Source organism: Loxodonta africana, chromosome 4, assembly GCF_030014295.1.
Source record: "Loxodonta africana isolate mLoxAfr1 chromosome 4, mLoxAfr1.hap2, whole genome shotgun sequence".
Classification (NCBI taxonomy): Eukaryota; Metazoa; Chordata; class Mammalia; order Proboscidea; family Elephantidae; genus Loxodonta; species Loxodonta africana.
The window spans coordinates 117,487,019-117,513,417 of record NC_087345.1 but is presented as its reverse complement, the minus strand read 5'-3'; the positions used below and the strand labels follow the sequence as shown (position 1 = coordinate 117,513,417).

The 26,399-nt window shown below is 36.6% G+C and overlaps 1 protein-coding gene across 3 annotated transcripts in view; it reads right to left on the bottom strand.

The window, feature by feature from the left end:
• Positions 1 to 25,615, bottom strand: part of SLCO1A2 (solute carrier organic anion transporter family member 1A2) — a 36,601-nt gene extending 10,986 nt beyond the window's left edge. The window contains exons 1-11 of one of the 3 annotated variants that reach the window (XM_003405682.4): positions 25,556 to 25,615; positions 20,401 to 20,542; positions 18,315 to 18,447; positions 13,592 to 13,698; positions 11,823 to 11,969; positions 11,021 to 11,119; positions 9,511 to 9,732; positions 7,054 to 7,218; positions 5,348 to 5,543; positions 3,271 to 3,436; positions 2,160 to 2,332 (exon numbers count right to left, since the gene is read on the bottom strand). In XM_003405682.4, coding sequence (XP_003405730.2) covers positions 2,160 to 2,332; positions 3,271 to 3,436; positions 5,348 to 5,543; positions 7,054 to 7,218; positions 9,511 to 9,732; positions 11,021 to 11,119; positions 11,823 to 11,969; positions 13,592 to 13,698; positions 18,315 to 18,447; positions 20,401 to 20,542; positions 25,556 to 25,615 — 1,610 coding nt within the window. Of the gene's footprint in view, positions 1 to 2,159; positions 2,333 to 3,270; positions 3,437 to 5,347; positions 5,544 to 7,053; positions 7,219 to 9,510; positions 9,733 to 11,020; positions 11,120 to 11,822; positions 11,970 to 13,591; positions 13,699 to 18,314; positions 18,448 to 20,400; positions 20,543 to 25,555 lie in introns of those variants that run through there. The other 2 variants (XM_064284497.1, XM_064284498.1) reach the window with 2 other exon arrangements.
• Positions 25,616 to 26,399: the final 784 nt, after the last annotated feature.

Below are 26,399 nucleotides of genomic sequence, written 5' to 3'. Positions count from 1 at the left end.
AGCACCACCATCTGTGTAAATATCGAAACACACACAAAAATCATATTACCCATTTTACAAAGGAAAATATGCATTTAGGGGAACGTATCAATTATATTAAAGTGGATGCTTAAAGTAGGTAGAAGGGAACGGAATGAAAGAAAATAAAATACACGCCAAAATAAAAATAAAGTCAAATAAAACAAGACAGAAACCATGACTTGATCTCTGCTAATAATATGTTGTAAACTGAGTATTATGACTAACTTAACTGTGATTCTGGGTTCCAACAAACGAAGAAGAAAAGAGAAAAAATGCAAACCATGATGAGAATTGTTTATTAAGCATGAAGAGTAAAAAAATTAAAATAGCATATCTTTAATCATCCTAAAGTTGCATCTTCTGCAATTTTCTAGATGTGTGGATGTGGAAAAGTCTTTTCATTTTTGAATTTGACTTTAATTGTCTTGTGTGTATGTGTGAATGAAGAATGTCTCTCCTAAACTAGTATTTCCAGTGTAATAATTTAATAATAATTAACATCTATAATAGGGGTTTGGTTTTTTTATAATAGAATACCTTACAAATTTATAAAGCCCTTGAAAAATCCTTAATCATTTATATCTCATATAGCTTTGTAAGAGAGTTGAGCACTTATTATCACACTTATTTTTTATATAAGAAAAAAATGGAACTCAGGTCAAGTGACCCGTCTAATGTCTTGTAGAGAGTAATTGGTGAATGGGGCTTCTGGTAGCTTTACACTCCACTGTCCTGTAAGTTGAACAATAAGAAATGGCTGATAGTCAATCACCCTATCAAAATGGCCATTTCATATGGTTCACCCCTCTTGTATTAAACAATGAGAGGTTCACTCATTTAGCTCTAAGAAGTAAGGAAGGAAAGATGGGGAGTAAAATGTCAACCAAGAAACATTTGTATTGCTAAGTTTAAAATTTTATAAAGCTCAATATGAATTGTTAGCTTTAGAGATAGTGAAATAATTTGCTTGTACAGAAATCATGATAATTAAGACTTAGTATGAAGAAAACGAAAGACACAAGGAAAATATTAGCCCAAAGGACTAAAAGACCACATGACTCCACCAGCTTGAGCCTAGGTGGTGCCTGGCTACCATCACCGACTGCTCTGACAGGGATCATAATAGAGAGTCCTGGACACAGTGGATAAAAATGTAGAACAAAATTCAAATTCACAAAAAAAAACAAACCAGATTTATTGGTCTGACAGAGACTGGGGAACCCTCAAGACGATGGTCCCTGGACACCCTGCTAACTGAGAACTGAAGCCACTCTAGAAGCCCACTTTTCTGACAAAGATTAGACAGGCCTATAAGACAAACAATAACACGCGAGAGGAATGTGCTTCTTAGTTCAACTGAATATATGAGATCAAATGGTCAACTCCTGCCCAGAGGCAAGAAAAGAAGGCAGGAAGGGGTAGGAAAACTGGACAAATGGATACAGGGAACCCAGGGTGGAAAAGGGGAGAGTGCTGTCACATTGCAGGGATTGCAACTGATGTCACAAAACAGAATGTATATAAATTTTTGAATGAGAAACTAACTTGAGATGTAAACTTTCACCTAAGCCCGCCCATTGCCATCGAGTTGATTCCAACTCATAGCGACCCTACAGGACAGAGTAGAACTGCCCCATAGGGTTTCCAAGGAGTGACTGATGGATTCGAACTGCTGACCTTTTGGTTAGCAGCCAAACTCTTAACCCTACACTGCCAGAGTTTCCTAAACTTTCACCTAAAGCACTATAAAATCAAAAAGATAGGGTCTTAAGTAAGGAGTCCTGGTGGCACAACGGTTAAGTGCTAGGCTGCTAACCAAAAAGGTCAGAGGTCTAAACTCTCCAGCCTTTCTCAGGTGAAAGATGTGGCAGTCTGCTTCCATAAAGATTATAGACTTGGAAACCCAAAGGGGTAGTTCTACTATGTCCCATGGGGTCTCTATGACTTGTAATCAACTCAACGGCAGTGGGTTTGGTTCTTAAGCAACATGGTAAGTCAGTCAGCAAAATCCTTAATAAATGTATAGTAGAGGTCTGAATTCTTGAGATACCATAGGCTCCAAGGGGCTCTATTAGAAAAACTCACCTTAATAAATGACCGGGAAGTTATCTAACACAGTAATGAAAATAAGTCTTTACCTCAAGAGAACCATATATCCAGGTATGGCAGCTAAAGAATAAATGAAACTGGTGGTAGTCGACAATATTAAAAAGTACTGGAGCATCATGGTACAGTCATGTCCTCTGTCACACAGTCCAAGAATTGCAGAAGAATTTACTGATGGTTGAATGCAGCTACAATTTTGGAACACCTGTCAAAAAATAACATATAATCCCATTTAAAGAAGAAAAATTGTTGAATGCAAATTTCAGATATTTTCATCATAGTCAGTTGGTTCAAGATAGAGACAGTTTATATCCTTTAACCCATCTCCTTTATGGTGTTTCTCGGGATTAGAGCATAAAATATAATACCAAAGAATAGCTTCAGAAAAAAATACATTTTGTTTCTAAATATTTGCAGTAAATTTGCAATAGCTCAGCTTTCCTAGAGGCACATGAAAACAAAAAAAACAAACTATTTTCCCACAAAAATAAGTATGACAAACAAAAAATGTTCTAGAGTTTTCAACTGAATATTCAGATGTTTACAAATAGTTTTGCTCCAAAAATATTTAGTTTTTTTAAAAAATAATACATTTAATCTTTTTTGAATTGTGAAATGTTTTCAGCTTTTAATAAATGTTAAAATTTATATTTTACTTTGAACACCTGCCAGCATTTTAACTATTGTGACAATTTTGAGGCAAGGAAACATGCCTAATTTGATCTTCTTAAAATTGTCAGAATGTGACAAACACAGAAAGTACATTCATACATATATGCACAGAAAAAAAGAACAAAAATAAATTAGGTCGAAACTGCTAACTTTCTTTCAATGATCAAAGTATTTCAGACAAGAGTATTTTTAACCCAAATTAGCAGAATAATCTCAAGTCTTTTGAAACTATACATCAGTACTCGGAACTACGAAGGTTTTAAATAAGATCTAGGAAATAAAAGGTAAATCAAGTGAGTATGTAGAAAGTAACTGATTTTTTTTTTACAAAAAAAAAATAACAATAATATTTTGATTTTGAGGAAAGACTTTAATTTTACTTTTATTCTATGTAGGCCCAATTCATATCTGAGAGGTATCAATCAAATGCCCAAGATGAAAGTTCTGTACAAATGGCCGATAATCTGTTACCATATTTATTCCTGTTCCACTGGAATTCTCACAACCAGCAAGACAAGCTGACATGTATGACAAACCATTGTCTCCACAAACGGGGTCCCAAATTTTAGCTGGGCAGTTGCAGTCCATGTTGCAGTCAGCAAAGACAGTATTTTCCAGATATAAATCGTGTTGCATTCTGAAATAATTTAAAATGATGCCATGGATATGAAAAGATTATTCAAGCATTTTCTCTTCCTTCCTTTCATCTCCATCCCCAATTCCATTTCCTCTCCTTCCGTGTCACAGAAAGAGAAATCGGATAAAACATTTCTAATACCGAATCATGGATTCCTAAACTGTGACTTCTACTACTTTAAACCTGTACTGCTTTTTCTTAGGGCCTTCAAAGGAGTCCTGGGATTATATTTAGGGAGAAGAAAGAAGTAGGAAGTACTACAGATCTAGTGCCAGGTCAGAGACTAAGTAGGGCCAGGGTTGTGCAAGGTGGTGCTAGGCCTGTTTCAGGTCAAATATATGGCTGTGAAGTCCATTAACACTTTATTTGAAATAGAATTTTGAGGATAAAATGTGATTTTAGTCATAGTTTTTACTCTGAAATTGTATGGCCTTTTTGTTGATGAAAATGCATTTATCCCAGAGCCTGCTTACGGAACATATCACAAGCTAGAGGGATACCGCTCAGCTATCAGCTATTCTCTAGCCCTAGAAATTGAGGATGCCCAAATTGACTAAGGCAAGGAAGAAGATATGCAAAAGCAACAAAGAAGAGTCAGATAATTTTCACCTTTGGGTCAGACCAAGGTGTTTTACTCCTGTCCTACTTATGAGCTCTGTGATCTTGGAGAAGTGACTTAACCTCTCTGGCATCCATTTTCTCATCCATAAAACAACAGTAATAAAATTAGTGTTTTAAAGTTGTTATGAAGATTAATCAGAGAAATTAACCTTTGATTGAAAGGTTTTTTCCATTATCAAATGACTCTTAAATATCCAGTTATACATAGAAGTGGATAATCAGGTCCATTTGGCTTCCCTGGGCCCCTGTATAATTCTAGATCAAGTGCTTCCAACCAGCATTTGCGTGGCCTGGGTAACTGCAGCTTTTACATAAAAGATACCTACTTCAGTGTCTACATAGAGACTTTTTCAGTCATTTATTTCAAATAAACAAACAGTTAATAAACAAGCATTAAATGAGTATCTCCCATATGATAGGCTTTTTCCCCGGCACTATCAGAACTCAAAAATTAATTCGATCTAATCCCTGAGTTGATCTGTATTGTGGAAAGTAACAAGCCTGTCATATTTTACAACAACAATGTCGAACTGAAGGGCTACCAAGAAGACCAAAAACTACAAATTCCACTTACAGATAATGCATTTAGTTCCAGAAATATGTGGGTAAACAAATGCATTCTTTTAGTATAAAAACTGCCCAGCGAAAGGGAATTTTCTTATGCTCAGTGAAACGTGTTTGAAAGAGAACTAGCATGGAAGTCTAGAAACTGCACTGAAGTCGTAACTCTGTCACTAAATGACAGTGTGGTTTTATACAAGTTACATCATCACCCTGGGCATCGGGATAATTGAAGATGATTCAACTAGACAATCTTTAAGATTCTTTTCCATTTTAAATTCTCCATTGCTATATAGATGTGGCTAAAGAGGTTTGCTATGAATTCCCTTTGTCATTTAATCTCTCTGAATCTCAATTTCTTTATCTGTAAAATAGAAATAATAATAGCTATCTTAAAGAGAGATTACAAGACTTAAATCAGAAGATGTACATGAAATTACTTTATAATTTTATGTTTGAAATTATTCCAATCTTACATTCCTTGGTAATTTTAAAGACAATATTTTAGGATGCCCTTCCTTTCATTTTAACTGATTGTGTGATTAAGTACGGCCTTCAAATTATACAAGCCTTTCTATAAACCCAAATAATTCTCAAAGTACAAAATCTAAAATTACTCAGTGTTTTAGATATAACTATATATACATGAAATAAATGAATTAATACATCATGCACATATATGCTACTAACTTGTTAAAAGGGTATGGATTTAATTAGAAAACAACATACCCTTCATAAGATATGGTTAGGCCAGCAACTGAAGAACTATCACAGATTATTAAAAAATTTAAAAAATAGAGAAGATATTCAACTAAAGATAACCAGCATCCTATGTGGGCAGCTTGTTTGACAGTAATCTTGAATTTCTTCATAATTAAACCACCAACAATATATCCAATGCATATTGGAGGTAAATTATAAATACCTGTAAATGCAAGCAAAATATTATTTACAAAATGACTTCTCAAGGGAACAAATATTCTATCAGTTTTATTTAATACATCTTACATAAGAAATTATGTAAGTCTAACTCACACGAGGCAGGCTGATTTAGTTTTATACCCATTGGTTACATGCTGCAGCTCTTTGTATGCACACACCCATAAAGTCAAGGTACATTTCGAAAAGTGTAATGTATTTCAGTAGGTTGTAAATTCTTTGCAGGCAGGGATTGGGATCAGTATTTCTGTTCTTAGGATTGAGGCAGGAGAGAAGAGTCAACAAACACCCATAATGTATTGCCTCCCTTTCTGTGGGGTGGGATTTTATGTATCTACTGGTATGTGGTTCCACATTTTTTTATTCCTACTCTGGTTGTTAAGAATCTGACTCAGCCCAAGGTACCAATAGCAGTTGCTGTTGAGTCTATTTCATTTCACTGGGATCCCACATGTGTCAGGATAGAACTGTACTCCATAGAGTTTTCAATGTCTAATTCTTTCAGAAGTAAATCGCCAGACCATTCTTCCTAGGCACCTCTGGGTGGACTTGAACCTTCAACCTTTCAATTAGCAGCCAAGCGTGTTAAACATTTGTACCACCCACGGACTCCTAAGGTGCCATAAAGGGTCACTTGGCTAAGCCTGTGATTGTCAAGCATATTCACACTTCATGTATTGCTGCTACTGACCAGCACTCTCCACTTTCCAGCCCCTCCACAAAAAAAAAAAAAAAAAGAAAGGGAAAAAACAACCCTGGGTTGCATTTTTTCAACGTCAGGGTTTGCTCACCGGATTGCATTCTTGGAAGAGCTTCTTAAAAATCCATTCCAGAGCTTCACATCAAAGAATCTGATTTAGTATATCTGAGCTAGGCCCCAGGAATATGGATCTTTTAACAAGCGTGCTATCCTATAGGGTCACTATGAGTCAGAATCGACTTGACGGCAACAGATTTGGTTTTGTCTTTTTTTTTTTTTTTTTTTGCTATGTGATTTGGATACAAAATCTGGGAAATTCACTTTTCAAAACATTAAAATATATGATAGAACTACAGGATTGGAGTCAGTGTGGTCACAGGAAAAGCAGAACTCATGGGCCTGCAGAGACACTTACAGCCACCAGGGGGAACAGAGAACTAAGGAGGAAAAAAAGATTTCACGGATTGCAGCCAAAATAGTCAAGTCTGGAAGTAAAATGCAGAATCCTAATGTGTTAACTCAGCCTTCCTTATTTCAACAAATAGAATGCCTGTCTGAAATTTTTATCTAATTTTTGTATTCTCCAATATCTCCACTAATGTTATAATTCTGTATTCTTACCAAACAGGATATTCCTGGTCTCTTCCCTTCCCCACACTTCCTTGATTCCTCTGGAGAGAAGAAGGGGAAAATATACCAAATATCCCTAAGGGACTCCAGTTTTTAAGATGTTCCTAGACCCATCATCACACTAGTCACCACATCATGGAAAAAATCGGGCTAATAAGGCACCTACCAATGAGAAAGATAGCGTCTGAAGATGATATTCCATACTGCTGTTCCAGGTACTTAGGCATGAAGGAGATCATACTCACAAATGCATTGAACTGTAGCACACTTATAAGTATGAAAAGCATGTAAACTGGATTAACTAAAAGACTTTTCATAAATGGTAGAAAATCTGAAATGAAAGAATAACCACCGTGTAAAAATAAACTTTGCTTTGCATTTTGTGATCGGCTTTTTCTGAAACATCGATCTTCCCCCTCCCCACAAAAAAATTACTTTTTTCAGTTTTGTAATGTACATTTGTTTGTTAATTACTTTTACCCCCTGAAAGCTAAATTTATCTAGTTGTTCTGGTAGCTTCTGCAAGTCAGTGATGCCGTTGATTAAGCAGGGATCAGGACACCATAGTTTTGTCTTCACTAAGTTACTGTTTTGTCTTAGGGCAGAATTATAAAAAGGCCAAAACACTGTCTGTGTCCACTTCATTTCTTTTTTGTCTTCCTCTCTTCCCTTCTATTAGCAACCTATCTTCTTCAGAGATCTTCTAGAATGAGAACATATCCCATGCTGCCCGATAAAGTTTGGAAAGAAATCAATTTGAAAAACAAGTTCAAGCTCAAATATTGATATGAAGAGTTCTTGAACATTTAAAATGACAATACATGTGGGAATCAATTTTTCTCAAGTACCAGAAGTTTTTCTGCTTCTTCTGAATGACAGTTTTCTTGTATTTGCTAACAGTTCTCAACTGGATGTATATTCAAAGCGCCTAGAGATGTTTTTAAAAATATCAATACTCAGGGCTCAGCCCTAGAGATATGGATTCAATTGGTACACATTAAGGACAACGCGAGTGCTTTAGTCTGTAACTTTTCATGCAGGACCAAATTGGTGGCAGATCTCCAGTAAGTGTACAAAAGCCACACTGCCACCATTATGGGTCAAATTCTCACTTCTTGTTTCTTTTACTTTTCCTATCTTCATGCTCTCTGTCTTGACTTCCTTACTTTATGTTATCCTGGTCTGCTTAATAAACTGCCTGAAACCCTTTCTGGAACAAAGTATCAATAAATAAAACATTGGAGGAAGGGGAAGCATGGCGTAATGCAAAGAAATGATTTCTAGTAGTGGAATTCATATTTATAGGTAATAATAACATCAGTACTAACTGTAATATGTGCCAGAATCTCTTTTAATCTTTGTACAACAACCCTATAATAATAAGTACTATTATTACCCCCATTTTACAGGTAAGGAAAATGAGCCCCTTCCCACCACTTTAAAAACCACTCTTTAAAAAAAAAAAGTCCATTACCTAGGCCACACCCCAAGCTAGTTATATCAGAACCTTCTGGAAACAGTACAGAAGCTCCCAGCATCAGTACTTTTAAAAATACTTCCAAAGTGATTCCAATATATTTCCATGTTTGACAATCAGTGTTCTGCAACACTAAATACTTGGACCACCTTAGCTTAGTTTTCCATAGAAACGCCTTCTGTGCATTATGATTTGAGCTTTTATTGAGGATGTATACAAGCAAAACAAAACAAAAAAAACTGTTACATGAAATGTGTCTCTAAATTTGCTAGAAAACCACTAACCAAACCCATTGCTCTCAAGTCAATTCCAACTTATAGCGACACTACAGGACAGAATAGAACTGCCCCATAGGGTTTCCAAGGAGTGGCTGGTGGATTTGAACTGCCTACGTTTTGGTTAGTATCCTGAGCTCTTAAACACTGCACCACCAGGTCTCCAGAAAACCACTATGCAGCTCAATATTACTCACATCATATTTCCTATGATAATTTCTTTCTTTTACAATCTACTACTTGGTAAGAGTTTTCTTTTTAAGAATTATTTTTCTTCCCTTCTGTCAAATATAGAGAATTATGTGGCCTATCATGCTTTCTTTTTCTGTGTTAAATTCCAGCAAGCTCCCGGCTAAATTAACATTTTGATTACAGAACTATGCTACTTCCTGAGATTAGTGTATATATTTTTCCTCTTTTTGTTCTTAATTTGACTTTCTAAATTATTTCTAATTATGCCTATGTTATCTATAAAATTTAATTTTTAAAGCACATGGGCTCAAAAGAAATAAATATGCTTATTGCATTTCTATATTGACATAAAAATTTATATAAAGGCTGATCTGAGATTCTTCAACTTCCAAATTACATAATTTATTTCCAAGTAGCAGTACAGGAAGACTCAGACTAGTTACAAACTGAACTAGTCATATTGACAATAAACAGTCAATAATTTGTAACTAGTCTGAGTCTTCCTGTACTGCTACTTGGAAATAAATAGTCAATAAAAAAAACTTTTCTTCTTTCTCTTATGACACTGTTAATGTCTAATTTTCATTTCACACCATTGCATATTATAGTGTTGGACTAAAATACAGGCACATGTAAAATAAAAAGTAAATTATATAGTATTTAAAATTTTTATATTTGCCTTTAGTGATTCCATTCTTTTCCTTCTTGACCTCGTCTTTGTGTTTATCCTCCTTATCAGTTTTAATGACGCCAACACTATCCTTTAGTTTTTTCTTTGGAAGTGTTTTAGGCAAAAAGAAAAAAGGAATGGCAGTGAGCACATTCACTCCTGCACAAATTAGAAAGCCAAACCACCATGCACCAACCCAACGAGTATCAGTGGGAGTTATGGTCAGGTCATCTGTAAAGAAACACATTCTGTTAGCATAGGTCATTATTTCCTATATGAATTTTAGAAAAGTATTAAAAGTAGAATTCTCAGGTTCTATCCAAGTATCAAATTTGTATGTAATTTACATATTCATGAAATTTTTCTTGTGGCATTACAAAAGCATTCAAGCCTGGCAATAAATTAATCTATTTGTGCTTTCATGTAAAAAATTTATAAATACCCCGAGGAACCAAATTGCTGGGCAGAGAGCTGTGTGGACCATGGTCTCAGGGAACATCTAGCTCAACTGGCATATCAGAGTTTATAAAGAAAATGTTCTACATTCGACTTTGATGAGTAGCATCTGGGGTCTTAAAAGCCTGTGAGTGGCCATCTAGGATACTCCACTGGTCTCATCCCTTCCAGAACAAGGAAGAATGAAGAAAACCAAAGACACAAGGGAAAAATTAGTCTAAAGGACTAATGGACCACGGCCTCCACCACAGCCTCCACCAGGCTGAGTCCAGTACAACTAGACAGCGCCCAGCTACCACCATTGATTGTTCTGACAGGGGTCACGATAGAGGGTCCCAGACAGAGCTGGAGAAAAATGTAGAACAAAATTCTAACTCAAAAAGAAAGACCAGACTTGCTGGCCTGACAGAGACTGAAGAAACCTGGAGAGTATGGCCCCCAGACAGCCTTTCAGCTCAATAATGAGGCCACTCCCAAGGTTCACCCTTCAGCCAAAGGCTGAACATGACCATGGAACAAAACAAGAGTAAAGGGACACACCAGCCCTGGGGCAGGGACTGGAAGGTAGGAGGGAACAGGAAAGCTGGTAATAGGGAACCCAGGGTTAAGAAGGAAGAGTGTTGATATGTCATGGGGTTGTTAACCAATGTCATACAACGTGTGTACTGTTCGAGGAGAAACTAGTTCTGTAAACCTTCACCTAAAGTTCAATTTTAAAAATTTATAAGTAACTAGACATTAAATAACTAAAAGGTCTATTTCATTACCCACAAACGATTGCTTGATTAAAAGAAACTCAGATCAATGAGCTTCTTTCTTTCGAAAACAAGGATTATGGTGCTAGAAAAAGCATTGGATTTTGAGTCAGGAGATGGGCATTTCATTTTGCTCTCCTACTCACTGATTTGAAGCATTTGAAAAGTTACTTGAACTCCTCAACTTCATTTTATTCATCTGTAAAGTGGAGATAATCTGAGTGTCAAGTAAGGCAATGATTAGTTGTGGTCACATACCTGAAGATGCTCTGTGCTAGACACTGTATAAATTGATTTTACTGAATTACCTGTGTTCACAGATCCGGTGTCAACATAAACATTTGCACAGAATGATGCTAACAAAAGTCCAATCAAAGGGCCAATAATAGCTCCTGTTTCTATAATCCCTAAAAATAAAGGAAAATATAAACTTACAGTATAGTTATATATACCCACAAAAATGTTCTGGTTCCATAAAGAGTTGCAGAATTGAATTATTTTTGCCATAAGTAGTTTTACCTATTCAAATTATAATAAAATTAAGCCTGATGTACATATAAAGTGATGGTTGTTTCTGTAAATGTTGAAAACGAAGCCTCATATTTCAAAGCCATTTTCTCTAAGTCTTCAAATTCTCTGTTATGCTGGGTCTCAGGTAGAGGTCTGTTATAACAGCATAGGCTGGGGTCATGCTACTGACAAAGCCGTAATATAGAACAATCCTTTACTGATACTTAATTCTAAGTTACTTGTTCATATTTGTCTAAGAATGGTAAAATATTAACAAAAAACTTAGAATTAAGTATCACTAATCCTTTGCTAATACATAATTCTAACTTTTTTGTAAATGTTTCACCATTCTTATGTCCTTTTGTGTTTTATATAGTCACGTTTTTAGTGGAATTCTTAAGCAATACCATACAATGATGAATGTCTTGTGATACTATTCCTCATAAAAGCTCTGCTCCTAAATCTCCAACTTGAAACTCTCTCTGGCTATGACCTCACTGTTACTGATACTTCTCTTAGCTTTTATCTTGAATTCCTTATGCATCGACTCCCTCGGAAAGCGGAAGGGGAGAAATGTAGCATATTGATTTTTAAACTTACCAATGTATAAAGGAGAGTTTTCAGATTTGGCAAAATCCTCTATATAGGAAATACCCAAAGGCATGATGGGAGTTTCACCAATTCCACGTATAATATTTCCTACTAGTACATACACCCACATTAATGATTTAACTTCCTTCACACACTCTGCATTTAAAAAATAAGACATTACATTAATGTTTTCACTGTAAAGGATTAAAAAAAAAAAGTTGCCATAAAGTCAATTCCAATTCATAATGACCCTATAGGACAGAGTAGAACTGCCCCATAGTGTTTCCAAGGCTGTAAATTCTTATGGAAGCAGACTACCCCATCTTTCTCCCCAGAGTGGCTCATGAGGTTGAACCACTGATCTTTTGGTTAGCAGCCGAGTTCTAACCTCTGCGTCACCAATGCTCCTCAGTAAAGAATTACATTATGTCACCAGACACTGAACTGGGAAGAGGTGTGCATATTCATTTCTCCTGGCCGAGTGGGAAATGGCTCCAGCACAAAATTTATACTTGCACTTTCCTACGTACTCTATCAGCAAATGCAATAGAGACTGCCCAATGATTCCCTCCTGGCAAAAGAATACAAATAATTTACAAGGCCCCATGGTCACACAGGAAACCCTGATGGCGTAGTGTTTAAGTGCTATGGCTGCTGTTCGAGGTTGGCAGTTCAAATCCGCCAGGTGCTCCTTGGAAACTCTATGGGACAGTTTTACTCTGTCCTATAGGGTCACTATGAGTTGGAATTGACTCAACAGCAGTGGGTTTGGTTTTTTTAGTTTTATGATCATACAAGAACAAGGAAATATTTACAAAAATCTTAGAATTAAGTATAACTAATTCTTTAACCAAAAAACTAAAACTGAAAACTAAACCCATTGCCCTCAAGTCTATTCCAACTCATAGCAGCCGTATAGAACAGAGTAGAACTGCTCCATAGGGTTTCCAAGGAGTGGTTGATGGATTTGAACTGCCAGCCTTCTGCTTAGCAGTCGAACACTTAACCACTATACCATCAGGGCTCCGCTAATCCTTTACTTATGCTAAATTCTAAGTTTTTTGTAAATATTTGCATAAGATTGGTGAAATATTTACAAAAAAGCTTGGAATTAAATATCATGTATCCTTTACTGAGAGTTCTAAGGTTTTTTTTGTAAATATTTGCATAAGAATGGTGAAATATTTACAAAAATGTAGAACTAAGTATCGCTAATTCTTTACTGAGGAGCCCTGGTGGCGAAGCGATTAAACCATCAACTGCTAAATGAAAAGTTGGCAGTTTGAAACCACCAGAGGCTCCAAGGGAGAAAGATGTGGCAGCCTGCTTCCGTAGAGATTCACAGCCTTGGAAATCCTATGGGGCAGTTCCACTCTGTCCTGTAGGGTCACTAGGAGTCAGAACTGACTCAATGGCAGTGGCTTTGGTTTTGGTTTCATAGCATACTTGCCTATATCCCTTATTATGCAAGATGAGTGACATAATACAAATCTTTTGAGCTCTGTTTCTATCTCTATGGTCCAAAGCCATTTTTCCTGCGGGACTGGCTCTGCAATGGCCCTTGGTTGGACGTCTTTGACTCATTTATTCATTGGTTTATGGAATTCATAAGGCAGTCTTATGAAATACATTCAAAGATAAGAATAATGTTCTGTATTATTAGCCATTCCTATCCACTCTCTTGATCCCCGCCCAACTTCCAAGCCTCTAAGCAGAAAGTATTCAGTTACAAATTTACTGAACAAAAAGCAAAAAAAAAAAAAAATGAATTAGACAACCTGATGGTTTTTCTGTTGGTCTGAAAATCTGAGTTCCATTTTCCACACACAAGAAACTGTTTGAGGACAAGTTGCCTGAAGCTGAAACTGTAGATTCAAATTCATATCTGTATGAACACAGGGAAAACATATTTATGTTAAGGAGCTAGTGAGGACAGTTGTCCAGATTATTAACAAACTCCTGCTTTACTTAAGACACAATATCCAAATCCATTAAAGAGGATGGCTTTTCGTCTTTGATACTTTAATCATAAATTATTAACCTCAGAAGGAACTTGCCACTCACTGTAAATGTACAGTTCCTTTACAATTAGCTTTTAATTATCTACATGTGATAACCTTTTAGGTTACCTAACATCATCCTTCTGTAATTTTTAGGTGCTCATTTCCTGGAAATAATTCCTGTAGGATAAAGGAAAAAACATAGAAAAATAATAGACTGAACAAAGTATAATTAAGAAGATAAAGGCTTTGGGAGAAAAGTATAAACAAAAAAAAAAAAAAAACAAGCCTCCAACTTTGGATTCTCTGAGGTTTGCTTGTAAGAAATTATGCTACCACTTCTTGAGAATTCAAACAATAATTCCTTCATGCGTTCCTTGATTCCTAAAGAAAACAAAACATTTACCCATCATTAGAGAAGCCTTAGAAGAGTCTCAAATATTCTGACAGTATAATGTAACAAATCTTTGTTCTCTCCTAAGAATAATATTTAAGAATAATATGGTCGAGACTATGCCCATTTTACTTACCCAAATTACTTTAAGAGTTACATGTCCTTTTCTAGAAAGTAAGTTACATGCTGCAATAAGGGAAGAAAACATGTCCAGCTAAGACTTTCGTTCTTAGAAATTATGCTGAATTGCTTGCTCTATTTCTATTAGATAAGAGAAAGACACAAGAAAACGTGCTCTTTTGAGTTCCAAATGAGCTGAAGACTGCTATGCTTAGCTGTCACTAACAGTCCTAATTTCTGTGCTATGAGATGTAATGAAAAGGACCAGGAAACCTTCCCTTTAGAACAATTGCCCGTCATGCCCAGAGTGTGACTGGAAGCCAAGGACACAGTTTTCTGTCTCCACACCTGTGAGATATGCCAGCTTCAAACAAAAACAAAATACACCTTTGGCAGAGGGGAGGAAGAAAGGTAAACAACTGCTGAATGTTGCTTGACATGGTCTTGGATAGGATAGGAAAGAAATACAACTAGAATGCTCCTCAGAAACAAAGGTGGTGAGACTTCGTCTTGCTTATTTTGGACACATCATCTGGAAAAAGTCCAATCACTAGAAAAGAACATCATGTTTGGCAGGCAGTTAGAGAAAACAAGGGAAACCCTCAATGAGATGAATTAACACAATAGCCTCAACAATGAGCTCAAACACATCAAAGATCATGGAAATGGCACAGGTCTGGACAATGTCTCATTCTGTTATACATAATGTCGCCTGACAGTAACTAACAACAAAAAAAAACTTTTTTCCTGGAAACTTCTGATCTATTCAGGAATCCCTGAGAAGATAAAATATATTTTTCCCCAATTAACTTATTCATTTAACAAAACCAAACAGCTCGTTCAAAGTCTATTCATTCCCAAAACACCAGTAAAATGACAATAAGTGGAAAAGACGTGATTCCACAAAGACAAAGAAAAGAGGAGACTTGACAATAAGAGGGAGTTTAACAACATTTTGAAAACTGGAAAAAGATTAGTGGATGATCACTGAAATGGCAGGTATGAGATAACACAACCTTTTTTTTTAAGTAAGTACCTGCAGGGGAGCAACCAAAAATGCATCACACTTCCCTAGAAATTTTCAGGAATCGGGGGCACAAAGTACTTCTAAAAACGAGTTTTCAAAAACAGAAGGCTTGGTTTAAAGTGTGTACAAAGGACAGTTAGACACACAGAGATACCTCCCCCATTCCAACTGAAAACGTCATCGACACTAGAGTATCTGGACAGACATATCTGAGGATAGACAGGCTGCACTAAACACCGGAGAGATTAAAAAAAAGAAAGAAAGAAAAACTCTAAAACCACATACTAAAAAGCAAGATTTGCACCTGTACGTGGATAGTCGGTTACTTTGTCATACTGTGGTGGCTTGCATGCATGTTTCTATGATGCTAGAAGCTATGTCACCAGTATTTCAAATACAGCAGGGTCACCCGTGGTGGACAGGTTTCAGCAGAGCTTCCAGACTAAGACAGACTAAGAAGAAAGGCCTAAAGATCTAATTCCAAAAATTAGACAATGAAAACCCTATGGATCACAACAAAATATTGTCTGATGCACTGTTGGAAGATGACTCCCCTAGGATGAAGATGGTGCAGGACTGGGCAATGTTTCATTCTGTTATACATAAGGTCCCCATGAGTCAGAGCCGACTGCACATCGATAGCAACAATCCAGCCAGTAGCCGAGCTTTTGCCTTCCAGACAACAGATTGAAGAATCTAGGAAAACTGACAGCTGATGGGCAGTTGTAGTCATCTAATAATAGCCAGTACCTGAGTAATCATCCTACAAAGAAGTCTTCCGTTTACCAAGTCCTACACATGTAAGCAGAAGTTCCAATCGGCTTATTGTTGTTATTTTTCTCTCTTAAATATGAATAATTAAGAACCACCAAATACTTGAGGGAAGCCTATTACATTAAAAGCAGAGATAAAAAAACAAAACTGTACACTTGCAAGAGAGATAGACAATGAAGTCAGCTGAAGAAAAACTAGATGAGAAAAGACATTGCATCCTTTTTTTTTAATTTTGTTGCTGTTTTTGAGAACATACACAGCAAAATATATACCAATTCAACAGTTTCTACACGTACAATTTAGTGACCCAGAAAAAAGAAAAACGTGACATTGATTACATTATTTGAGTTGTGCAACCATTCTCACAACCATTCTAGTTGTATTCCTTTTTTAAGTTGTTCCTCCCTCATTAACATAAACTCACTTAAAGTTCCTATCTAATTTTTCGAGTTGCTGTTATCGGTTTGATACCATATGGATAGATCTCAAGGCAGACCTTTTTTTACTAGTTAAACTAAACTATTATTAGTTTTAGGATGACTTCAGAGGATATTTTTGGTTTAACGTTGAAAGATTATCTCAGGGCAATAGTTTCAGGGGTTCATCCACCCTCCACGACTCCAGAAAGTCTAGAGTCCATGAGAATTTGAAATTATGTTCTGCATTTTCCCCCCTTTTGATCAGGATTCTTCTATAGAATCTTCGATCAAAATGTTCAGTAATGGTAGCCAGGCACCATCCAGTTCTTCTGGTCTCACGGCAAAAGAGACAGCTGCTCATGGAGGCAATTAGCCACACATTCCATATCCTCCTCCTATTCCAGGCTCTCCTTCTTCTTTTGCTCCAGATGTATAGAGACAAATTGTTGTGCCTTGAGTGGCTACTTGCAAGCTTTTAGGACCCAGACAGCATACAACAAATTAAGAGGTAGAACAGAAGCAGGAAACGTGTTATCAGGGCAATTAATTGGGATGTCCCATGAAACTATGACCCTAAACCTATAAACCCAGGAACCAAATCCCATGGGACATTGTCTTCTTGAAGGAAGAATAAGGTGTTTATTAAAAGCAGGTGTAAAAAGAACAAAAGAATCCATGAAAATTAAAAATATAATATCACAAGTTAAAAATTCTTTAGAAGATTTGAAAGAAAAAGTTAAAGAAATCTCCCAGAATCTAATAAGACAGATAGAAAATTGAAGAACAAGGATGAGAAAAACATAAGCTTAATCCAGGATGTCCAATATTTAAGTAGTAGAAGTTCTGCAAAGAGAAAACAGAGAGAATGGAGGGGTAAAGAGGAGGAGAAATATTATCAGAGAAATAATACCAGTGACTTTTCCAAACGTCCAAATTGAAGGCACCTAGCACAGAGCCCTGACAGCACAGTGGTTAAGCATTTGGCTGCTAACCAAAAGGTCGGCAGTTCCAATCCACCAGTCACTTCTTGGAAACCCACAGGGCAGTTCTTTTCTGCCCAATAGTTCTACTCTGTCTTATAGCGTTGCTATGAGTTTGAATCGACTCGACAGCAACGGGTTTTTCGGTTTGGTAGTACAGGTATTACTTTGATAAAAATTAAAACAAATAGTAACTTTCAGACTTGTCCTGTGTCTTGGTGTCCTACAATTAAACAGAACCTCATTGTAATTAAAAAAAAAAAAATTGCTGTTGCGTCAATTCTGATTCATGGTAACCCCATGTGTATCATAGTAGAACTGTGCTCCACAGGGTTTTCAGTGGCTGATTTTTCAGTAGATTGCCAGGGCTTTCTTCTCTTGTGCCGCTAGGTGGACTCAACCTCCCAACCTGTCACTTAGCAGCTGAATGTTAAATTGTTTACACCACACAGGCACCCCTCATTGTAATTAGAAGTGTCTAAATGGTCCCAAAAAGTGGAATAATCTCAGATTTTGGCAGGTTCTAAGAATCTTTTCATCAGGCTTAAAATCATAAAAGAGGTGGCCCAAATCCCTATTTCATAAGTTGGCAAAATGTGGCCATGCAAGTGGAAGTGAGGCACCCAAGAACACGAAACAGAATGGTAGAGCAGAATCCACACTTTCTACTTTCCACTGCAGTGCTCTGTGCTTTCCGAAAGCATAGCTCCTAGAAAGAAAAACCCAAGTTTCATTTCCCATAGTTGAAAGTTGAACATAAAAAGTTATCAGAGGCTGGAATACCTACCGATCCATGAGAAAATGAGGTAACGATTGTAAGAAACACCCTAAGCCCATTATGACACATCCGACACCAATCGTTATAGGCCTATGCAGTTTGGTTCCAAAATAACTCACAAATACAATCAACAAAAGGTTTCCTAGAAAAAAAAAAATTGAGGATGTTTATCTCAGTAAGTATGAACAAAGTCTTAATTAACATCCCCACCCATCATTTACTACCTAGCGTTTATTGTTTGACAACTATCTCACATACTGGGAATGGAGCTAGGAATGCATAAGAAAATAAGTAAGACCTGACCCCTGACCTGACGTAGGGCTGTGTTTAGCAGTGTAGACAGATATATAAACAAATCTCTGCAGAACACCAACAATTAAAGAGGGCAGAATAAGAGAAGCCAGTGAAAGGGACTGAAGAATGGTGTCTAGGCAGTTCTAAAGGTTCTACTTGTGATTATGTAGCCTTGTGGGTCCTTGGCACAGCAAGATTAATAACCCCTGCCAGACACTTAGTAATTCTCCTTCACCTAGAAGATAAGCGGTAAGCTTCACAATAAGAACACAGGCTCCCCATGGCCCATTTCTCACCCCTGATTGTTTCTCCAGACTCATATCCTAATAATTTCCTCCATAAGCTTTGCCAGGCAATAATATTAGGCTCCCCACACATGCTACACTGCCTCACCTTTATGATTCCTTCTTTTTGCTTCTTCTTCTATTGGAATTACCTTCTCTTAACCTCTGTCTTCATCTAGAAAATTTTTACTCATCCTTCAAGACTCGGTCTTTCCTAAGTGGGGCTGTGGCCTATCCTCTGTGTTCCTATAACCCACTGCCGTCAAGTTGATTCCGACTCATAGAGACCCTATAGGACAGAGTAGAACTGCCCCATAGAGGACCTTGTATATACCTACATCACTACACTTACTGCATTACATTAAAATTATTATTTTGCATTTATGCCCTCCCTTACACTGTAGGGAGTCTCTGGGTGGTGCAAACTGTTAAGGTACTTGGCTGCCAACTGAAAGGTTGGGGGTTCGAGTCTACCCAGAGGTAACTTCGCAGAAATCTACTTTGGAAAAATCAACCATTAAAAACTCTATGGAGCACAGTTCTACTCCAACGCACACGCACATATGGGGTCTCCATGAATTGGATTTGACTTGATGGCAACTGGTTTGGTTTTTTGAGGTTTTTGTTTGCTTGTTGTTTTTCAGCTGTGGCTGAGTGTACACAAGGGCAGGAACTAAGTGTCATTTGTAACTCTGTCACCAGGATCTAGCACAGAGATGGTACAGAGGAAGCTCTGAGAGAGTTGAACACTAAGAGATGAAATCAAGCCTAATCTGTTTCACAGCGTTGCCTCTCCTCAAACCTGATTAAATACATATATTAAAGGCAACTGTCACTTTGAAGGAAGGAAGAGCCATTATAAGACCAGAAAGAGATGCCGTTCATATTTATCTGCAGCTTTGTTTGCAGAAGAAATCTTGCCTCATTTTCTCTCATCTATTCTCACATCTTCCCAAACCTTCTGCAAAAATCAGATGCTAAGAGTAGACATTATTCTTCCCTAGAGCCACACTTAAGCCTGTTTCTGAAATAAATTCAAGTGGATTTGGAAGCAGTTCTTTCTCTCCTTTGCACTTAGAAAGGAGAATTTTTAATCTTCCACATACAACAGAAGAACCCAAACACTGGCTTTTTCTTTTGGAAAACAGATCCATTAGGTCTCCCACGATAACTTCTAAATACTAAGACAGCCCTTAGTTTTCTTTAGGGTTATCAAGTGTTAGATTTTAAATATAAACACTCTAAATACTCTGCTACTCATGCTAGATAACTGAGAAACCACTAGACTAAAAAGGCCAGGGATGGGACATGTGGCAATATTTAGGTATTATTCAGAGGTAATACTTAAGTGCATTGCTCCTAAGCATACCCCAAGTTTGCAGGCTATCCAATCCGTCTTAGAAAATACATAACACAGATTCAACAGATGAAAGCAGCAAATAAGGAGAATAAAATTCATACCAGTTTCATGGATAACACAAAAACATACAACAAGAAGTAATGCAAAAATAAATCACCAATCTCAAAGCTTCCATTAATAAATCCAACTAGAGATGTTGGAATGTTGAATTGTCTCTCTATTTGTGTGAGCATGGAATTCATATAAGATCCAGACAGTGTTTTGGATAGATATGCCCATGTTAATGCCAACAGAAACATCTGGAAAGGAAAGAATATAAGAAAACATAGGAAAAAATTATTTTAAATTGTGTGTTGTTTGCTACCCAGTGACTAAATAACTTCCACCACAAGACTGATAGTCTCCAACTTAAGTACACTTTGAGTTCTTAAGAAACTTTTAATGTAGTCTGTTCTGTTCTGTTCTGGCACACCTTGTTCTCTCTTTGAAACTAAAAATGGCACTAACCAATTAGCAATACTGAATTTTGTAGATAGCTACAGACACATTATTTTATAGTCACATCTTATACATACACAGAAACAAACAGCAATTCTAATAACACACAGTTAATGATTCAAATGTGTCCAGCACTACAAGATCTCGAGTACAAAAGAATGCACAAACGTTACTGAAAATAAAGAATGGACATTATGCAATGATGTTTTTGTAGCAGATTTGCTTCTGTTCTCCATTATCCAAAGTAATACAGAAATTATATCTACACTAGATTGCTTCTCGCTGCTAGAAAACTTTTTTTTACAAAATAAAACTTTTATTACAAATCATTGAAAAAGTGTTTCTCAGCTGAACAGGTTTAGTGACTGCAATTATAAACATGAACGCACCAAATTTCCATATAATTACATTTCCTATGTATTGATATAGATACAGAGATCAATGAAGTTGATGTGGTCTATAACAAAAAGTCAAGGACAACTTAACAAATAAAGCCACTGCAATCACCAGGGACTAGCATGATTTTACTAAAAATATGAAAAGCCAAGATATTGATAGGTTTATCAAATCAGAAAGAAAAAGATTTAGCTCCCAGTAAATGATTTAAAAAAGGGTAAAGAGAAGCAATATACGTTGGCTAATAGAATAGTTACGTAGATTAATTACTGCCTCAAAATCAGTAAAATTATAGAAAAAATAGATTTCTGTTAACTTGAATGGTAGTCTCCAATGATATGCCACTGGAATTTTTCTCTTGACCCTACCTAATGATATTCTATGATGTCACTTCCATTCTGAAAGACCTTTTGACCTATTCTCTAGCCAGGATGGTGGTGTAGTGGTTAAGTGCTACAGCTGCTAATCAAAGGGTCACCAGTTTGAATCCACCAGCTGCTCCTTGGACACCATGGGGCAGTTCTACTCTGCCCTATGGGGTCGCTATGAGTTGGAATCAACTCGACGGTAATGGGTTCGGATTTTCTTTGGTTCCTAGTCAGCACACTTGATTCTCTAAAGTCCTTACCCCACCACCTTCCATACCCCCAATCTTGAAACACCCCCACAATTTATCTTCTGTCTTGCACATTCTGTTCAAGATTATTCATGACTTTCTCTAGTTTCCCAGCCTCCCACCTAGCCACATGCCCCTCATGATCAGAAAGTGATCTCAGCAACTCCACCTTCAAATTTACCTCTATATCTGCCCCTGTAACTTCCCTCCAGTCTTAGCAGGCTACTTGTCCCTCTTCCTATTCAAGAAAATCCCTTCATTCTTGCTCTTGAGTCAGGTCTTCCCATTTCTGAGTTCATGATCCATCAGTTACCGACCCCTTTCCCATATTTTCAACTTCATACTCTTTACTTCCTCTCTCCCCACCAATTTATAAATATATTCAAGACACTTTCATCTTTCGAAAAAAAATTTTCCCTCATTTAGGCATACTACTCCAGTTACCATCAAGCCGTGTCAAAGGCTAGTATAGACTCACTGTCTACACTATATCACCTTGTGTTCACCTTTCTGTCTGCTACAGTCTGGCCTTAAACTGTTCCATAAAAGGTCATAAACAGCCTCCGGATTTCCAAATCCTAAAGATACGTTTTAGTCCTCAGCTGTCGTGATCTCGCTGAGTCATTTGATGGCATTAATCTCTCTTCTTCCTGAAATTCGCCTTACCCCCATGTATACCTATATTTCTGTGTATCCATTAGGCTCTTTCTACTCAGTCCTCTCTTCTTTGACCAACTCTTTCAAGGTTTTGTCTTGTATTCACTATTGTTCCTAGAAAATCTCACTTATTCCCTGACTTTTAACTACAACTCATGTGCTAAAATTTCTTAGATTTATATACAGCCTGGCTTAGACAATTGCAATAATTTCTTAGTCTTCTTTAGTCTTGTTCACCTCCAAACTCTCTTCCACCTGCCACCACCAATATGGAACTGAAAAGAAATCCATTGCTGCCAAGTCGATTTCAACTCATAGTGACCCTATAGGACAGAGTACAGCTGCCCCACATGATTTCCAAGGAGTGCCTGGTGGATTCAAACTGCCGACATTTTGGTTTGCAGCTGTAGCTCTTAACCACTATACTACCAGGATTTCCACCTCTAACTTAGTAAATGTCAGAAGAATTTTTTAAATGAGCATTTAGCATATTATTCTACTTTTTAAAATTTTTTCAGTGACTTCCCATCACCTCAAATCCCAATTTTTTAGATGACAAACAAAGCCCCTCATGATCTAAACTTGTTTGTATCTCAGTATCATCTCCTGCAGGATGTCCGTAGACATAATGCTCTACTTAAATTCCTTCGATTAACCATGCTGTTTCAAAGTTCAGTGTCTTTCATATGATGTTTCTCTGCTTGTAATACTTTTCTTCCCTTTGTGCATCTGATAAATATATCCAATGCTCAAGACTTAGCTCAATCATTATTGCTTTTAGGAACACCTCCTTGATTCTTTGGTCCCCGGGTAGCCTTGTGTACTTACCTCTATTATCACTCTTGTTACATTACACTTTATGTATGTGTCTGTATCTCTATAACTTCCTTCCTCACTATACTGTGAGAAATTCAGAGATAAGAACCATGTATTATTCACTTTTGTATTTTTGGTGCCTAGCACAATGCCTGATGAATAGCAGCCACTCAATTCAAGCTTATTAAATTAATGATAGAATAAGTATTCAAAAACATCTTGAAGAAGTGGTCAGCTGAAAGCAAGATGAGACATAATAGGATCTGTACCAATTAGTTTGGGAAAATCTGAATATAAATTTAAGTGAAAAAGATCTGGGAAGTTTAAATTACATCAGGCTAAATATGAATCAAAAGTATAAGGTGTCTGCCAAGATAGTATAGCTATACCTCTAGCTATATATCCTTTTATACTAAGTAGTATTTGTGGAAATACTGTCTCTCTTTACACTATGAATCTCTGCAGAGCATGTTATTGAGAGTAAAAAATTTTCACATGGTTTTATAATTTGGGTATTACATTTAAAAGCAAGCTCTACCAAGTCAAGTACAAATCAGATTTGGAAAAATAATTTATTTTATTTGACATTCTAAAAAAGGAAATAAGATAGATCATGACCCCAATGTTCTTTTCTTAAAACACATCAGTGAGCTGCCTGAACTACTGGACTCATTAACAAGTGGCTATTCTGAGTCATGTCTGGTACAAAATAGCCTCCATATTCATGAAGCTAGTCTTACTACCTTTTAACAGTAATATCCCAGAGTGTGAAGCAAATTTTTCAAGGATAGTCTTTTGATGCTTCCTAAAGAATTTTGCTTAATGAATATATTTTTAAGTTCTGTGAAGCTGAGAAACCTGATTTTTAAGCAATTGACCAGCTCTCACTTTTTCCTGATAACCTTCTGCTTGCAATATTTTTGACACAACCTTCACATCGATACCTCATCTTACCTAACTCCAAAGTAATCAAAAATTAAACTGAAGGCCTGTTACTTATAAATAACTCCCAACTTGACTTTCACCACAAAAGCTATTAAAAGTAACAAAAACAACAACAACAATGAAAAACCCATTGCCTTCGAGTTGATTCCAACTCACAGTGACCCTATAGGACAGAGTAGAACTGCCCCAAAGCATTTCCAAGGCTGTAATCTTTATGGAAGCAGACTCCTACATCTTTCTCCCACAGAGAGGCTGGTAGGTTCAAACCACCCACCTTTCAGTTAGCAGCTGAGCGCTTTAACCACTGTGGCATCAACAGCAAGTATTTAGTGAATGTTTACAATAATCTGGTCATTATTCCAGACACATAAAAATCCCTATGACATAGAACTCTTGTTATTTTATTAGCCTCCTCAGATAAGAAAATTGAGGCACGAAGATGTAAGCAATTTGTCCAATGTCACAAAACACATAAGCAGCTGACTCAGATACAAACCCGGAGAGCCTGGACTTAGAGCCTAATTTTTAACCATTCCATTATATGAGAAAAAATGTAAAAATTGAGGGATAATTTAAGAAAAAAAAAATTTCGTAATTATCATGATATTTTAGGCAAAAGTGCTTTTCTAGGTGTATAGCATAACTTTCCCTCAGTGTACATGTGAGGATTTTCTCTACACGTATATAAAGGAAAAACAAGTTTTCGATAGAAGGAAACTGCTAGCAGTATCATCGTTTCAGAACCACCTGCAAGCACTAGCTGTAGAATTAAGACAAATATCCAGATCCCTTGGTTTAAAATTCAAAATTTGTTTGAATACAAAATGGCTTTGAAGTTATGAAAAATAATTTTCTCTTTAATAGTCAAAAGTTCCAGAAACAGCTAATAAATGGGCATTTTTCATATAGAGAATGATTGTTACGTTGCCAAAGCTTGAAGAAAACATTTGTTTTACTGGGTCATTGTGAAGCAACCATTGCAAACAGATAAACAAGGCATTTCTGTCCATCGAACCATTTCCTAGGAGAATCCCCCACACCCAAAGTCCTGGAAGGCTGGAGATTGAATTGATCCATGTTTCCTAAAGAATTTCGCTTTGATCCATGAAAATAATGTATGCCTGAAAATTTTTAAGTTCCTGTTTTCCATTGGAAGTCCCTCAAAACGTTCCTGATTAAATTGCCTGAGTCAATAATCCTATTTAGACACACCCTCAGTTACAAAACCAGCTTCTTTAAATCAAGAAATTACCACTAGATCTGGCAGTATGACATTCCTATTAGATCACTTCAGACAGATGTGAGCAATTTTACAAGGACTAAGTTCAATGTATATATATCTCAATATATGTACACGTATACCCACACAAAAAAAATGCCATACCTTCATCTTGGAAAAACATCTTATTCTGTGGGTTTCAGTTCTTTCCTCAGTTTCTCCCATGTCGTTCTTCTGAATGTTCCAAGGTATTTATCTTTTAAGTCTTGATATTTCTTAGGTCTATCCTTTTACAAAAACAAAAATCTATTAAATAACTGACAAAATCATATGCCCTCATTCTTTGGAAGAATGTTCTCAATTTGAATAAAGCAACTGGAACCCATTGTCTCACAAAAATACTGAGGAAGCTATTTATTCAGATCCAGAAAATAATGGTGTTGGAGGAGATTTAGTTGTTAATTTTCTATTGAAAAGTTAATGTCAAATAACTTAGTTACTCTTTAGTGAGATTAAAGATATTGTAATAATTTGTTATGGTTTCCTCACAAAATAATAATGGTCATGTGGTTAAAATAAAGTTTTTTATTTGTTTAGCCAAAACGAATAGCATCAAAGTGAACTCCTTGGACTTACATGAAAATTGCTGCTTGTGAGAACACACAGACTTTGATTTCTGTTTGTGCTAACAATCTGCTCCAGCAAGCCTACAAAGGTTCAAAAATCTCTATTTGGCCAGGCTCCCTCTTCAAGTTCTTTGTGTTCCAAGACTTCCCTGGAGTCTCAGGAAGGGAAATGCTTTCTGGGGCACTGCTGATTCACAGAAACCTGGGGAGACATGGAATTGTAATCATGGAAATAGCCTAGGTAAAAATAATAAATAATTCTATCATCTGGAAAAGCATCCTAGAGTTGCAAGTGAAGATGTAAGGTTTAGTGAGGATCAACCATGTAAGTGGAGATCTATATGTATATATGTTTGTAGTTATAGATACATCTATGTATATTT